Here is a 16,823-nt window from a genome sequence, read left to right as displayed (position 1 = left end):
CGGAAGTGGCGCTGTAGCTCAAGTGGTAGAGTGCTTGCCTTGAGCTGAAGAGCTGAGGGACAGCGCCCAGGCCCAGAGTTCAAGCCCCATGACCAACAAAAACAAAAACAAAAAATTATTCTCTAGCCAGGAGTTATTCAGGAGGCTGAGATTTGATGATTACAATTCAAAGCCAGTCCAGGCAGAAAAGTCCCCATGAGACTCTTCTTCCCAACTAACCACTCAAACACCAGAAGTGGTGCTGTGGCTCAAAATAGTAAAGCTCTAGCCTTAAGCAAAAGAGCTCAGGCACGGCACCCAGGCCTTGACTTAAATCCCCACAACTGACAACAACAAAAAAATTACTTCCTTTGGACAACAAAAGGTGCAAGTGGTGGGGAATGAGGAAAAAGAGAATAGGGGAGGATAAATACAACCAAAACATTATGTGCACATACAAAAATATCATAATAAAGCCCATTATTTTGTATAGTTAATTATATAGTAATAACACGTTATTTCCCAAATCTTTAACAACTACAAAGTATTTGTGAACACAGTAAGTCACTTGCATAAGCAGCATTTATTTGCATCTGCAGTTTCTAACTAAGCTTCACAATTACACAAAAGTTTCAACTCTGTCCACATATTAAAATCAGGCTCCATTAAAAGCAGGCTCCATTTCCAGAGTCTGATTTTTATTTAATTTTCTTTGTCTAAATCCCAGGCAACTTTAAGGAGTCACCAATAAGATCCACTAATTTTACTGAGATCTTAATCGTCAGTTATTTCTTTCATTAATGCTTTTTCTTTACAATGAAATTCTGAAAGTCACTCCTTTTGCTCATTTTTGTGGGCAGTCATTTTTTCACCTTCAAGAATCTAACGATATTAAGCAACAACAAACATATTATTTCACACATACCAGGCCTGATGCTATAGTCTAGTGTAGTCAAGTACCACCTCATGTCCCATATTCTAAAATCCGAGTTTTTCATCTTCCCTTGACACTTTGCATTCAGATTCCATTAAGCACTTGTCTTTCTGATAGAAAGGAAATGCCCAAATGCCACCATTGAAAACCATCCCACCAAAAAAATACACCCAAGCCAGGCGCCAGTGGCTCACACCTGTAATCCTAGCTACTCAAGAGGCTGAGACCAGAGGATCTCGGTTCAAAGCCAGCCTGGGCAGGAAAGTCCGTAAGACTCTTATCTCCAGTAAACAACTCAGAAAACAGGAAGTGGCACAGTGGCTCAAGTGGTAGAGCGCTAGCCTACCTCAGCTGAGGAGCTGAGGGACAATGTTCAGATGCAGAGTTCAAGCCCCACAGTGACAAAAAAAAAAAATCCAAGCATGCTCGAATTTTACCAAAAACTTGTGAAATAATATTTCCTTCTTCATTGCCACAGCTTCCCTCACATGAAAAATTGAAAAGCAAGCTACTGTATGACAGCTGTTTCAAATCAATTCTGCTTAATAGCAATGCCATATAAATGTAGCAATACATTTCCTATAAGATCTGGCCATCCTGTGAATTGATAAACATGCAAAATTCAATTTAGGCCAAAATTATTCAAAGAATATATTCTTCCCATTATAAAACACAAAGAAATCAATATTTTTAACATTAAAACATTTCAGTGCTATACAAGTATTTAATAGTTTAAAAAGGGATCTTAGGTAGACTGGCCACACTATACAGATGGGCTAGTTAGATATTTGGTAGTAGGCAATTTCTGTGGTATATGAGCTATTTGGCTTTTTTCGTTAACTAAAAACTAAAATCACTATATTGTAAAAAAAATAAATTTAAATATAGGAAACTAGCAAAAGTATATTTATAGAAAGGGGGAAAATTAACTGAAAGATTAGTACCAAAAGGATACTGAAATGAGCTGAAATTAGAATGGCCTGGTTTACTAGAATACTACATCTCCCCCTTGTGCTTTAAGATGAAATAACATGATTTTTAAATTTTCATGGTATGAAATGTAACTTTTAAAATAATGTTTAAAGTATCTTTTATAATTAATAAGTAAAAGAATAAGTATTTCAAAATCTAATTCAAGGTCACAAATAACAAATCAAGAACACAATATAGTTAAGTATGAGAGCTTCATATGTAAGGATCCCTCCTTCTGAGGAGCATTAAAGAATTTTTTGAACTCTTACTAGTATAATATACATTACCAAACAAGCTTACAGTTTCAAAAGATTTAATTCGTACCTCCATTGGTATGTGGTTTCTTTTTAAATGAAACAGTATTAACCATATCCCACTCTGTTTCATAACTGTTTACATGTTCCGATCCTCGATGAGATCTTTCTTTGGGAGCTTGGGTCCATTCCACAACTGAACTGGAGTCCTAAAATAACAACATATCAACATTTAAAGTATGAAACTACAATTAAATTTTAACCCATATATCTCAATTTCTATTAAGTTTGTAAATTATGGCAGACAAGTGAGTACTTTTCCCTGTCCTTTTCTCCCATGTTGATCTTTACAAAATAACCAAGAAAAGTTTGTCTAGACTTCCTGGCAATTAAAGTTGCCAATAAAATCTACTAAAAAAAGAGAGATAAGAGGAGGGGTAGAGGGGAAAAAAGAAAGAAAGAAATTCTATACAGACGTTGCATGTTATATTAAAATGTCATTTATACAGAAAGGGATCAACAACCAAATTCCAAGTACTGTATGTACACCCAAACCTACATTGTCTACACCAGGCATTAGAATAGAAGCATGTTTAATAAATGAGTATTTTAGTCTACAAATATATAGATATAGACATACTAATAAGTAAGCTAGGGGTTTCTAGAAATGCTTTAGTTTCATAATAAAAGGATCATTCCTTCATTGTCATGGCAAAGTTCTGATGTCTAAATATATGGCACCCATCTTATGAAAAGAGAAAGCAAATATGCCAGTGCAAAAAACATCTAATCTTCAGACACTGGGAATTATTTACAGAAAATAGCTATTATGACTTTAAAACAGTATTGAATGTGTATTTTCTTACTGGCTATCAAAATTAGCTCAAAGATGTATATATCAAGATGTATAGGTCTAAGAAAGTTCAAAAGTCTAAGATGTAACAATAATTTGACTAAAACAAGTTTTCTTTCTGTATAAGACAAATTATATATAAATTAAAGATATGTAGAATGGAATATAAAAATATATGACAGACAAAAGAGAAACATTCTAAAATATATGGCTGACAAAAGAGAAATATCCAAACTACAATTCCTACCAATTTGAGAAACAAATAGAAAAACATAAAGTGACAAATACCAAAATGTCCAACTTCAGTAGCAACTAAGCAAGTAATTTAAAAATAAGATTTCTAATTGTTGCCTCATTCAACTAAAAAAATATTAAATATGGAAGACAAGAAAACAGACTTATACCATGAATGACTACTTATTGGTATTGACTCTAAGAGAGTAATTTAGCCATATTTATTGAAATTCAAACTATGTATATATTTGGTCATAACTGTTTTCATTATCTAATTAATGGAAAAAAATGAAACTGAAGGCACAAACAATAATTCTCTTTGCATGTTATATACCATGAAGCAATATAATCAAGAAGGTTGTTGGCCAGAGTCAGTGCTATGCAGTTTAGATTTTTTTTTTTTTTGCTGGTCCTAGAGCTTGAACTCAGGGCCTGGGCTCTGTCCCTGGGACTCTCTGTGCTCAAGGCTAGGGCTTTACCACTTGAACCACAGTACTGCTTCCAGCTTTTTCTGAGTAGTTTATTGGTGATAAAAGTCTCATGGAGGGGGCTGGGAAGATGGCTCAGTGGTAGAGTGCTTGCCTTGCCTTGCATGCATGAGGCCCTGGGTTCGATTCCTCAGCACCACATAAGCAGAAGAAGCTGGAAGTGGTGCTGGCTCAAGTGGTAGGGCGCTAGCCTTGAGCTGAAGAACTGAGGGACAGCACCCAGGCCCAGAGTTCAGGCCCATGACCAACACACCCACACACACAAAAAAAAGTCTCATGGACTTTCCTGCCAGGACTAGCTTTGAATAGCAATCTTCAGATCTCAGCCTCCTAGGTAGCCAGGATTACAGGCCTGAGCCAACAGTGCCTGGCTACAGTTTAGATTTTTAAGCTACACTAAATAAATTCAAGATTTTGAATTTAAAAATAATAATTTTTCCGTAATATCTGCAGTAATGAAAAAGTGTAAGGAATGGTAGGTAGCACAGGTCTATAATCCTAGCTAATTAGGAGGCTGAGATCCGGAGAATTGTTAAAGGCCAGCTTGGGCAAAAAATTTGTGAGACATCATTACAACAACAGCAAAGCTAGTGGTTTGTACCTGTCATCTCAGCTATACAGCAAGCATAAATAGGAGGATTTGGGACCACAGCAGCCTGGGCAAAAATCAAGCCCCTATTTCAAAACCTAGCTAAAGAAAAAAAGGACTTGCTGGGAGCTGGTGGCTCACACCTGTAATCCTAGTTACTCAGGAGGCTGAGATCTGAGGATCACAGTTCAAAGCCAGCCCGGGCAGAAAAGTCCTTGAAACTCTTATCTCCAATAAACTACCAGAAAACCGAAAGTGGCGCTGTAGCTCAAGTGGTAGAGTGCTCGCCTTGAGCTGAAGAGCTGAGGGACAGCGCTCAGGCCCCCAGAGTTCAAACCCCACAACCGACAAAAAAAAAAGAAGGACTTGAGGTATGCTTCAACTGGTAGGGTACAGGTCTAATAAGCTCCAGGTCCTGAATTTAAAACTTCATTACAGCCAGGGGGGTAAAAAAAACCTGACAATATACTGACATCCCCAAGCAAAAAATAAGTAGTTATATTTTATAACTCTCTTGATTTTATCAAGATGGCACATGGCATGAGTGACATATACAATCTAGATATATGTAAATACAGTTGCTCTGAAGTTACTTAAAGCATATTTCTCAGAACAGGTTGCCACTGTTAAGTAACATATTACTATATGTTAAATACGTAAGTAAATACAATGCTTTGTCAGCACACATATTAAAATCAGAACAAAACAGAGATTAGCATGGCCCCAGTACAACCATAACATATATATTGTGAAGTTTTCCATATAGTTCGATGCAGTAAAAAGTAAATACAATAAGAAAATTGCAAAGCTGTGTGTGTAGATTAATGTATGTAGCATATATAATGAGAAACAGAATACAGGTTTTCTATATACATATTTACATAAGAGAAATACATAAGAGATAAAGGTCTGGAAAGATACATACTAACTAAAGAACAAATAAAATATTCTGGTCCAGCAGAACTTCAATCTTCTATTATTTGAATTTTTACAAAATATTTGTGTATTTGTACATACCCATACTTCCAGACAATCTTTTAGGATACTTGTTATTAAATCTGAGCTCCTCCATACAAAAATCTCACAACATCAGCCAGGTGTCAGTGGTTCATGCCTTTAATTCTAACTCAGGAGGCTGAGATCTGAGGATCCCAGTTCAAAGTCAGCCCAGGCATGAAAGTCTGTGAGACTTCTCTCCAATTCATTACAGCTCCCGAAATAGAGCTGTGGCTAGCCTTGAGCAAAAAAGTATAGAGGCAGTGCCCAAACTCTGAGTTCAAGCTCCAGAAGTGGTATCAAAAATAAAATCCAAAAAACAAAAAAAAGGCTGGGAAGGTGGCTCAGTGGTAGAGTGCTTGCCTTGCATGCATGATGCCCTGGGTTCGATTCCTCAACACCACATAAGCAGGAAGTGGTGCTGTAGCTCAAGTGGTAGAGTGCTAGCCTTGAGCTGAAGAGCTGAGGTACAGGGCCCAATCCCAGAGCTCAAGCCCCACAACCAAAGGAAAAAAAAAAATCTCAAAACATCAAAGGCAAGAGTCTACACAAAAGAGAATATAAATGAAAGAGACTATTCAGGGAAATGAAAACTTTAGTAATGTTCAACTGTTCAGAAACAAGAACATTATATCCATTAAGAATAGAATGCTACTTTTTTTTTTCTGCCAGTCCTGGGGCTTGAACTCAGGGACTAGGCCCTATACCTGATCTTCTTTTGCTCAAGGCTTTCACTCAACCATGTGAGCCACAGTTCTTCTAGCTTCATTTAGTGCTTAATTGGAGATAGGAATATGACATATTTTCCTGCCCAGGTTGACCTTGACCTACAATTCTCAGACCTCAGCTTCCTAAGTAGTTAGTATTACAGGTTGAGCCACCAGCAACCCCAGAATGCTACTTTTAATAGCACTGTTACACAAAATTTATCTCAAAATGAATCATAGATGGAAATCACAAGTCTAAAGAAAAAAAGTCTAGGAAAAAATGGAGCAAAGGGGCTAGAAATGTGACTTAGTGGACCACTTGCCTAGCATGCATGAGAAGCCCTCAGTTTGATTCTTCATTATCACATGAACAGAAAAAGCTGGAAGTGACACTGTGGTTCAAGTGGTAGAGTGCTTTCCTTGAGCAAAAGAAGATGAGGGGCAGTGCCTAGGCCCTGAGTTCAAGCTCAGGACTGGCAAAAAAAAAAAAAAAGAGCAGAAATGAAAAAAGGAATGGGAATTTGGAAGAATAGAAAAAATGTTCTCAAAATTCAGACAAAATGATTAAAGGAATTAGAAAACATGAAAGGAAATATTTTTAAATTACAAGACTAGGTGGGCACCAGTGACTCCTACCTATAATCTTAGCTACTAAACAGACTGAGATATGAGGATCAAAGTTCAAAGCCAGCCTTCATAGGAAAGTCCATGAGATTTTTTTTTTTTGGGTCCGGTTGTGGGGCCTGAACTCTGGGCTGGGTGCTGTACCTCAGCTCTTCAGTTTAAGGCTAGCGCTACACTACTTGAGCCACAGCACCACTTTCGGCTTTTTTCTTTTTGCTTATGTGGTGCTGAGGAATCAAACCCAGGGCCTCATGCATGCAAGGCAAGCACTCTACCACTTAGCCACCTTCCCAGCCCCAGTCCATGAGATTTTTATCTCTAATTAACCACCAAAGAGCCAAAAGTGAAGCTGTGGCTCAAGTGGTAGAGGCACTACTTGAGCAAAAAAGCTCAGGAGCAGTATCCAGGCCCTGAGTTCAAGCCCCTCGACTAGTATGCAGACACGCATGCGTTCACTCACACTCACACACACACACACACACAAAAGAAACAGCCTTTATATAATATCTGAAAGCTTTTACCTGATATGTCTAGAACAGATACATCCTTAGATATTTAATGTAGATGAGAGATTGCTATGGGCTAGGAATAAGCAGAACAGTTTCTTTAGAGTCAGAAAGAAGGTTGATGAAAATGTCTAAAATAAGATACTGGTAAGAGTTGTATGTTCTGTAAATACAACTAAACATCATAAAACTTCGTACTCTGAAAGAATGAGCTTTATGGTATGTGAATTATCTCAATAAATCTGCTATTTTAAAAATGAAAATCTAATGCATTGTACCTATTAATCCCATCACTCCAGAGTAGAAACAGGAGCAGAGATCAAGCCTGGGCTACATAGTAAGACTGTCTCAAAAATAGCAAAAACTGGGGCAGGGAAGGTGGCTCAGTGGTAGGGTGCTTGCCTTGCATGCATGAGGCCCTGGGCTCAATTCCTCAGCACCACATAAGCAGAAAAAGGCAGAAGTGGCCCTGTGGCTCGAGTGGTAGAATGCTAGCCTTGAGCTGAAGAGCTGAGGGATAGTACCCAGGCCCAGAGTTCAGGCCCCATGACCAACCAATGAATAAACAAATAAATCACAAAAACAAAATTTAAAAAATATTTTCTTTGGTTTCCATTTTTCTTAGACAAGATCTCACTACATAGATCTCACTATGTATGGGTTCAAGGTCAGCCTCCAGTCTCACCTCTAAAATGCTGGGATTATATGCCTGTGTTACCACATGAAAAAGTTGCTATTCTCTTAATCATACTTCTTTATCTTAAAAATACCTTTCCAGCACAGAGAATACTAGAAGAATCCAATGCATCATCCAATGGTCTCCAATCCACTATTACTTCAGTATCCTTAAGAAAGAAATTATATTTAGAATTTAGTAATAAGGTATATTCTTAATTCACTTATTTAATTCTCTGAACCTAAAAGTTTATCCCTTCATATATCAGCCTCAATGCCTATATCATGCATTAACTGTTAACAAAATATTATGTAGTTTAATTCTGTTTACTTTTCATTATGAAAAATGTATAAATACAATTTTTATATGGTACATTCAAAAATATAATCCTAACTACTCAGGAGTCTAAGATCTAAGGACTATCACTCAAAGCCATCCTAGAAAGAAAAGTCCATGAAAGTCTTATCTCCAATTAAGCAGCAAAAAGCCAGAAATGAAGGCACTGCTCCAGTGAAAGTGCAAGCCTTAGTGAAAAAGCTAAGGGACAGCACCCTGCCCCTGAGTTCAAGCCCCAGTACCAACACAAAAACAAGTAAAGTATGCATATACACATATACACACACACATAAAGTGTGTGTGTGTGTGTGTGTGTGTGTGTGTGTGTGTGTGTGTATTCCATGTTATTTTACTGGTTTACCTAAGGTATTTTATTTCTATCATTATTCTTTCCCATGTTAAATTTTTAACTGTTCTATCATGTAATTGTATCTTACATATAAAATTCAAACACTGATAAAGCTCCCTAAAAGAACCCCCACTGCTGGGCACCAGTAGTTTAGGCCTGTAATCCTAGTTACTCAAACAGATGAGATCTGAGGTTTGCAGTTCAAAGACAGCCCAGGCAGAAAAGCCCATGAGACTCTTATCTCCAATTAACTATCAAAAAAACTGCAAGTGGAGCTGTGGCTGAAGTGATAAAGCATTAGCCTTCAACACAAAAAGCTCAGGGATGGCACATAGGCCCCGAGTTCAAGCACCAGCACCATCCCCAGCACCCAAAAAAAAAAAAAAATACTATAAACTATTACTAAATAAAATCATTTACAAAAAACTTACCTTTTCAAAAACACGTAATATCCCTGAAATTAAGCTGTCTTGATCATTGGTCTTACCACAAGATGAATGAATATATACCCCTTCCTGTTCATATATAATCTGGAACAACAAAAATAAGAATAATCATTGTTTTTATTTCAGTATTTGTTTAAAATATTGAGATGTTTTCTTATAATGACTATCCAAGTATATGATTACCATATATATTTACGTATTTATATATAACTATATATGTATATAATTGTATACATATTATATACATTTACATATGCATACATATATATTTGTTTTGAGGATGGCACCCAAGTCTAAATACAATTTATACACACCTTCTACACATAGCCTGAAGGCTGTTTTACATTTGATGTTAACTAAATGGCCAAGAACTAATCTGAAGGTAAGTTTGTACACTATACTTAGTGTGGCTGCATTCTGATTGTAACTGTTCACATGAGGTCAGTGGGGAATTTCTACTTCTAATATCATGTCAGCACTAAACAATATTTTAGATTTTTAGAATATTTCAAATTCTAGATTCTCAGATTAGGAATGTTCAATCTTTATTAAAAAAATACATACCAGATTTAAGGAAACTTCAAACAAACGTAAACTGAAAGTTAGTTTGATTTGTTGCTCATTAGTGAAAAATCAAATGTCAAACAAATTGTGATGTTCCTCAATATATAAATTCCACTTAAAATTTATATTTGGGGAGGGCCAGGAAGGTGGCTCAGTGGTAGAGTGCTCACCTAGCATGCATGAAGCCCTGGGTTCGATTCCTCAGTGCCACATACACAGAGAAAGCCGGAAGTGGCACTGTGGCTCAAGTGGTAGAGTGCCAGTCTTGAGCAGAAGATCAGGGACAATGAACTTTACAACTTGGGGAAGGAAGGGTAGGGAAGTAGAGGGAGAAATAGGAGAAAATGAGGGAAAAGAAATGTAGTCAAAAAGAAATGTACTCATGACCTGACTGATGTAACTATAGCCCCTCTGTACCCCACCTCTACAATAAAATAAAATAAAATAAATTAAGCCGGATGCTGATGGCTCACGCCTGTAATCCTAGCTACTCAGGAGGCTGAGGATCTGAGGATCACGAACAAAAGCCAGCCTGGGCAGGGATAGCAAGGTGGCTCAGTGGTAGAGTGCTTGCCTTGCCTTGCATGCATGAGGCCCTGGGTTCAATTCCTCAGCACCACATAAGCAAAAAGAAAGAAAGCTGGAAGTGGCACTGTGGCTCAAGTGGTAGAGCGCTAGCCTTGAGCTGAAGAGCTGAGGGACAGCACCCAAGCCCAGAGTTCAGGCCCCACGACCGGACCCCCCCCCCAAAAAAAAAAGCCAGCCTGGGCAGAAAAGTCCGAGAGACTCTTATCTCCAAGAAAACACTAGAAAACTGGAAGTGGCACTACGGGATCAAGCGGTAGAGCGTTGGCCTTGAGCTGAAAAGCTCAGGGATAGCACCCAAGCCCAGAGTTCAAGCCCCAGGACAAAAAAAAAAAATATTTGGGGCACATAGATTAGTAGGGTATAAGTTGGTAGTACAGTACTTGTCTACCAAGTGCAAAGTCCACAAACAAATAGTAATAATAATAAAATACTAGATTTAAACTGGAAACTATCAAAAATAAGAACACACGAATTATAATAATAAACTGATGCTTTTTATATATTCCCACAATCGCCTAGTTTATAAAAGATCATTCTGTAACAAAACGATCTAGAAATTCAGGTAACCATAAGGAATTTTAAAATTAGTGAAGAGAACTTCGGGAAATGAGTATAAAGGAAATGAACTTTGCAATAATACTGTTTCTATAAGTAAAACCCTGTTTTAAAAAAAACTATCAGTACATGAAGATTTAAGACATGATCCTTGAACAGCATCTTATGAGCATATAGTAAAGACAAGTTAATTCCTAAGTATAAATATTTCTATCACTATAAGGAAAATAAAATAATAACCCTCAGAATTTTTGACATATTAAGTTTGGAATACAGAATTTTTTTATTTATTTAAACCTTTTATTGGTATAATCATATTAGTCTTTTGAATAACAAAATTACACTACTAAGTTGTCACATTATTTTTACTACTTTCTCATGTTTGGGATGTTAGTCAATTGTAATATGGATTTATATCACCTAGGTCAATAGTTCTATTAATCAAGATCACAAGGGAAGTTACAAAAAACCTAAGATGGACTTCTCTGGAATATTTGTTTAACACCAGATTAGTATCTACGCAAAAGACAAAGATGGTATAGTATGAGTTGGAAAATGGACAAAATGGGACAATTTTATGTTGTTTATATAAAGATGAAAACTCTTAAAGCATATAGAAATAGTCATATATGTACAAAGATATAAATTAAGAATAATCACAGACAACCATCTTGTGACTTATATCTCCTAACACTTTCCAACACACATACTCTTCCTGCCTAGAGCCACGCCGAGCTTACACAGTCCCTAAAAACCTTGTGTCTTTTCTTTGCAAATACTGTTGTTCCCTCTGCCTGAAACATCCTCTACTCCTTTCTACTGAAAAAAGAAATCCTTCCTGTCCAAACTCTTCTACCCACTTAATCTGATTTACAAGTGCCCGATCTGAAATGAGAAGACATTTCTAGTTGATTCTTCAATGAATAACAGAAAATGCCAATAATGTGCCAGGAAGGTAATTCCTAGATGCCAATAAACCAGACTCAGTGACTGCCTTTAGTACTTACAGTCTAATTGTGGGTAAGGACAAGGAAACAATTACAGCATATAATGTAAGTAACTAATAAGATGATTCAGCAGACCTTTAATATGGTATCTTAACCAGACTCAGATGGGTCAGGCAGTGAGAATCAGGAAAATTGGCTACCTATAACCTGAGAGCTTAGTAATGGCAATTTTAACTAAGAGCATGCAGGGAGGAAAAGGGTGTATGTTCCTAGCAAAGGGTACATACTAAACAGAACACACATACTAAAAAAGAGTTGTTCAATATATAGCTGAAACTCAATATCAAGTGGTAAAATTACAACCAGTTCAGAACAGAGTTTTATTAGCCATGCTAAAGAACTCAAGAGGGGCTAGAAAGGTGGCTCAGTGGTAGAGCGCTTGCCTTGCATGCATGAGGCCCTAAGGTTCGATTCCTCAGCACCACATAAGCAAAAAGAAAAAAGCCGGAAGTGGCGCTGTGGCTCAAGTGGTAGAGCGCTAGCCTTGAGCTGAAGAGCTGAGGGACAGCGCCCAGGCCCAGAGTTCAGGGCCCATGACCGGACCCAAAAAAAAAAAAAACTCAAGAGATTGGAATTTATCCTGAAGACAAAAGCCACTAGAGTTCTAGGAGGGAATGACACGGTCAAACTTAACTTCAGTAAGTCACCATGCTGGCTACAGGGCCAAGAATGAACAGCTGTAATAATTCAAGGAAAGATTCAAGATGGCTTGAATTCAGGCAGTGAAAGTGGGGATGAGGAAAAGCAGTAGGCTTAAAAAGATATTTAGGTCAAAATGACAAGACTTTGTGACTACATGTGGGAGGTGGTAAAGGAGAGAGAACTCAAGTACAAAACTGAAAATTGAGAAATTATTTATTGAGACAGAGAATACAGAAGGAAAAAAGTAAACCTTGGGATTTATTTGGGACATATTATTAGTCATGTCAATGGAAATAAAAGAAAATGTATTATACAGGTAACATACCACAGAAGTTCTGAGAGGACTGCATCTTTGATATAAATAAGATGGTACACATCTTGATGAATGGTAGGTATACTGCTTAAAGTCATCAGTGTGTCAAACAATGTAAGAATCTGGACATACTTAGAAATCTATGAAAATTTTAAAGTAACTTCTTTTATACCAATGACTAAAACAATAAAAAGGTATGAATATTTTTTTGGGGGGGGTCCGGTCGTGGGGCCTGAACTCTGGGCCTGGGCCTCAGCTCTTCAGCTCAAGGCTAGCGCTCTACCACTTGAGCCACAGCGCTACTTCCAGCTTTTTTCTTTTTTGCTTATGTGGTCCTGAGGAATCGAACCCAGGGCCTCAGGCATGCAAAGCAAGCGCTCTACCACTGAGCCACCTTCCCAGCCCCAGGTATGAATATTTCATAAGGTTTTCTACCAGTAAAAAGTGAAATAAACTTCGAACTTAATCTTAGCACCTATGTCCTATCAAAACTAAGACATAATAACTTCATTCTTTTTCCATTTAAAAGTCATGTTTTTACTAACTCACAAAATGAAATGTCTTAAAACTGAAAACTACTATACTGTGTAAAAAATTTTTTAAAAACCAAAAAATTGGGGGCTGGGAAGTTGGCTCAGTGGTAGAGCGCTTTGCCTTGCATGCCTGAGGCCCTGGGTTCGATTCCTCAGCACCACATAAGCAAAAAAGAAAAAAGCTGGAAGTAGCGCTGTGGTTCAAGTGGTAGAGCGCTAGCCTTGAGCTGAAGAGCTAAGGGACAGTGCCCAGGCCCAGAGTTCAGGCCCCACAACTGGAAAAAAAATTAAGTCTGGCTCATGCCTGTGATCCTACCTACTCAACAGTCAGCCTAGGCAGACAAATCTGTGTGACTGTCTTCACCAATTAACCTGCAAAAAGTTAGAAGTGGAGATGTGGCTCAAGTGGCAGAACTCGAACACTGAGTGAAATAGCCAAACAAGAATGCAAGGCTCTGAGTTCAAGCCCCAATGCCAGCACTAAAAGTCTGGGTCTGGGAAGGTGGCTCAGTGGTAGTGGTAAAGTGCTTCCCTTACATGAATGAGGCCCTGGGTTCGATTCCTCAGCACTACATAAGCAGAAAAAGCCGGAAGTGGTGCCTGGCTCAAGTGCTGGGGGATAGCATCCAGGCCCAGAGTTAGGCCCACAACAGACAAAAAAAAAAAAAAAATTTAAAGTCTGTGTTCAACAGCCCTATTATCCAAAAAACTCAGCAATAAAGAATGCCATAAAATAAAGAAAACATCTGAATTATTTTCTGGTTATGTTACATGTTACAAGAACTACTCTAAAGAAAAGAGAAACTCCCCAGTATACCAGGAATATTTTTTATCTTTTTTTTTGTACTCATAAACTACTTTATTAAACGGCAACTCCTTCAAGAAACAAGTTAAAGATAAAAAGAAAAAAAGTACTAAGCCAAAAGTGAAGGCACTGTTTCTAAACTGTGTAAGAGAAAAATCTTTTGCTCTTTATTTTAATGTACTATCATTATTTTAAGTCATTTGCTATTTATTTTAAATTAAGTAAAAAGCATCAACAACTAAAATCTGTTATATTAATTTAATTATGGCTGGATTTGATAGAGTTTGTGAGTTATCCCAGATAATTTTCACATTTTTTTTAATTGTGAAAATACCGTACAGAGGGGTTACAATTACATGGGCAAGGTAATGAGTACATTTATCAAGCATTGTTGCCTCCTTCTTCGTTTCCCCTTCCCATCCCTTCCCATCACCTACCTCCCACCCCACCCCCTATTTTTTATCTTTCTAAAGCATTAAGATTATAATATATCTAAAAGGAAGTAGATGGAACCAAGTTTTTAAGTTACAAAATAAATTCTTACTAACCCTTACTAAAAAGTCATCAAATCCTAATTCTGAAAAATAACCAATGAGCCTGGCACTGATGGCTCACACCTGTAATCCTATCTATTCAGAAGGCTGAGAGCTGAGGATCATGTTTTTGCTAGCCCAGGCAAAAAAGTCTTTGTTGTTGTTGTTGGTCGTGGGACTTGAACTCTGGGCTTGGGTGCTGTCCCTGAACTCTCCAGCTCAAGGGGGAGCACTCTACCACTTGAACCACAGTGCCATTTCTAGTTTTCAGGTGGTTAATTGGTGATAAGAGTTTCACAGGCTGGCTTTGAACCACGATCCTCAGATTTCAGCTTCCTTCCGTAGCTAGGATTACAGTGCCTGGCAAGAAAAGTCATACATACAATAAACCACTTAGAAAAAGCCAGAAGTGGTGCTGTGGCTCAAGTGGTAGACCACCAGCCTAGAGCACAAAGAGGCTCAAGGACAGGGTTTAAGTCCTGAGGTCAAGCCCCAGGACCAGCAAAAAAAAAATTAATTAACCAATGATTTTTCCCAATTATTTCAAGTTACTTTATTAGAATAAAATCATAGCAAAAAAACTAAAGTGAAAGAAAATATTCCACAATAGGATTTTACAATTCTAAAACAAGAAAATAATAATGGAACCATCTCTCTTATTCTAATCCCCTTGTTTGTTCTTACTTCCTGATTTTTCCCCTTCACTGAATACCTTCTATGTATCAGAATCTGAGCTAGGTAACGTAGAAACATTTCAAGGTTTAACCACATGACAAGCCAATCTACACATTACCAGAATATGAACAATAAAAACTGCATCCACATAAAGGGGTTGAAATTCATATTGTCTTTCTTATTTAGACAAGTAAGGGAGTGATTTTGAAAACTGAAGTCTATAAATTCCAAGGGCCAGGAATATGTTACACATATCTCCAATATCTAACATAGTGTGGAACAAATCACATGCTTAAGAAATATTTGGAGAGTAAATTAATGTAACTATAACTGGCATGGTATAATGTCAAAAACTACTTCTAGGGCTGGGAATGTGGCTTAGTGATAGAGTGCTTACCTAGTATGCATGAAGCCCTGGGTTTGATCCCTAAGTACCACATAAACAGTAAAAGCCGGAAGTGGCGCTGTGGCTCAAGTGGTACAGTGCTTGAGCAATAGAAGCAAAAGAAGCTCAGTAACAGTGCCCAGGCCCTAAGTTCAAGCTCCAGGACTGGCCAAAAAAAAAAAAAAAAAAAGATGAAGAAGAAAAAATTTTTAAAATTTACTTCTACTTCTAGCTAATTTTTCCCCTTCTCTCTGAGAGGTAAATTCAACTCATTCCATTAACCTGATGGAAGCAAACAGCCTTTAGAGACAATGTCCTTATTTCTTCCCTCACAAGAGGGTATCACTTCTACTCATTTGGCTGTTACTTAAAGAATATATAGACTAGAGGAATTCAACAAACTAATTAGGGTTACTAATCAAACTGAAACCCACTCTTTTTTTTATTTTTTTGCCGGTTGTGGGGCTTGAACTCAAGGCCTGATGGAAGGATTAGTTGGAGATAAAGAGTCTCATGGGGACTTTTCTGGAGACTAGGCTTCAAACTGTGATTAAGACTTCAGCCTCCTGAGTAGCTAGGATTACCGGTGTAAGCCACTGGCCCCCAGCTCAAGCCCACTTTTATAAGCTCTGGTAGGAAAAACAAAATACATGCAGAATTGAATTCATCCATGCATCCTAGGAAATTATTGAAGGTAGACAAATTATTGAAGAACTGACTACATTATAATCAAGCGTGTTATACTGCACAGTAGAAAGAACTCATCACAAAGTATAGTAAATCTTACATTTCACAGCTCTGCTTTGCCAAGTGTTCTTTCAAAACCAACTTAAATCTGGAAATGGGAATGTAGATTAAATGAAAAGGATTTCTTCTTGGAAAGTGCTAGACTGGATCAGTCCAAATTGGGGGGGGGGGGAATCAAACACGATAAATCTACTCATGTTGTAAAAAGACAAAAAAATATTAATAATCTGAAACAGAATGTCCAACTTATCATTTCAAAAAGTAAAAATAAGTGCAATTTTTTTGTTTTTTTTTCTAGTTTCCTGTATTCTTACGCGCTCCCCTACAAGAAACGACTGATAGCGCTTCTATCCTATAGAGAAAGACCATGAAGCAGTCCTAACTGCTCAATGTCCCAAAGCTCAACTTCAGGTCAACTGAAAAAAAAAACAAGACCATATTGGTTACTCTGCAGCCTAATAAGAGAAGTTTACACATGGAACCACAAAGGCTGTCAAAGGACTCAAAATGGAGTGGAAAGCGACGGGGGGGGG

The 16,823-nt window shown here is 37.6% G+C and overlaps 1 protein-coding gene across 2 annotated transcripts in view; it reads right to left on the bottom strand.

The window, feature by feature from the left end:
• Positions 1–16,823, bottom strand: part of Tbc1d15 (TBC1 domain family, member 15) — a 63,266-nt gene that overhangs the window by 45,363 nt on the left and 1,080 nt on the right. For both annotated transcript variants that reach the window (XM_013021725.1, XM_013021733.1), the window contains exons 2-4: positions 8,929–9,027; positions 7,907–7,981; positions 2,210–2,348 (exon numbers count right to left, since the gene is read on the bottom strand). In XM_013021725.1, coding sequence (XP_012877179.1) covers positions 2,210–2,348; positions 7,907–7,981; positions 8,929–9,027 — 313 coding nt within the window. The remainder of the gene's footprint in view (positions 1–2,209; positions 2,349–7,906; positions 7,982–8,928; positions 9,028–16,823) is intronic.

Source organism: Dipodomys ordii, unplaced genomic scaffold (assembly GCF_000151885.1).
Source record: "Dipodomys ordii isolate 6190 unplaced genomic scaffold, Dord_2.0 Scaffold3, whole genome shotgun sequence".
In the NCBI taxonomy this organism is placed as follows: Eukaryota; Metazoa; Chordata; class Mammalia; order Rodentia; family Heteromyidae; genus Dipodomys; species Dipodomys ordii.
The sequence above is the reverse complement of the archived record's forward strand: the minus strand, read 5'-3'. Positions and strand labels throughout refer to the sequence as shown.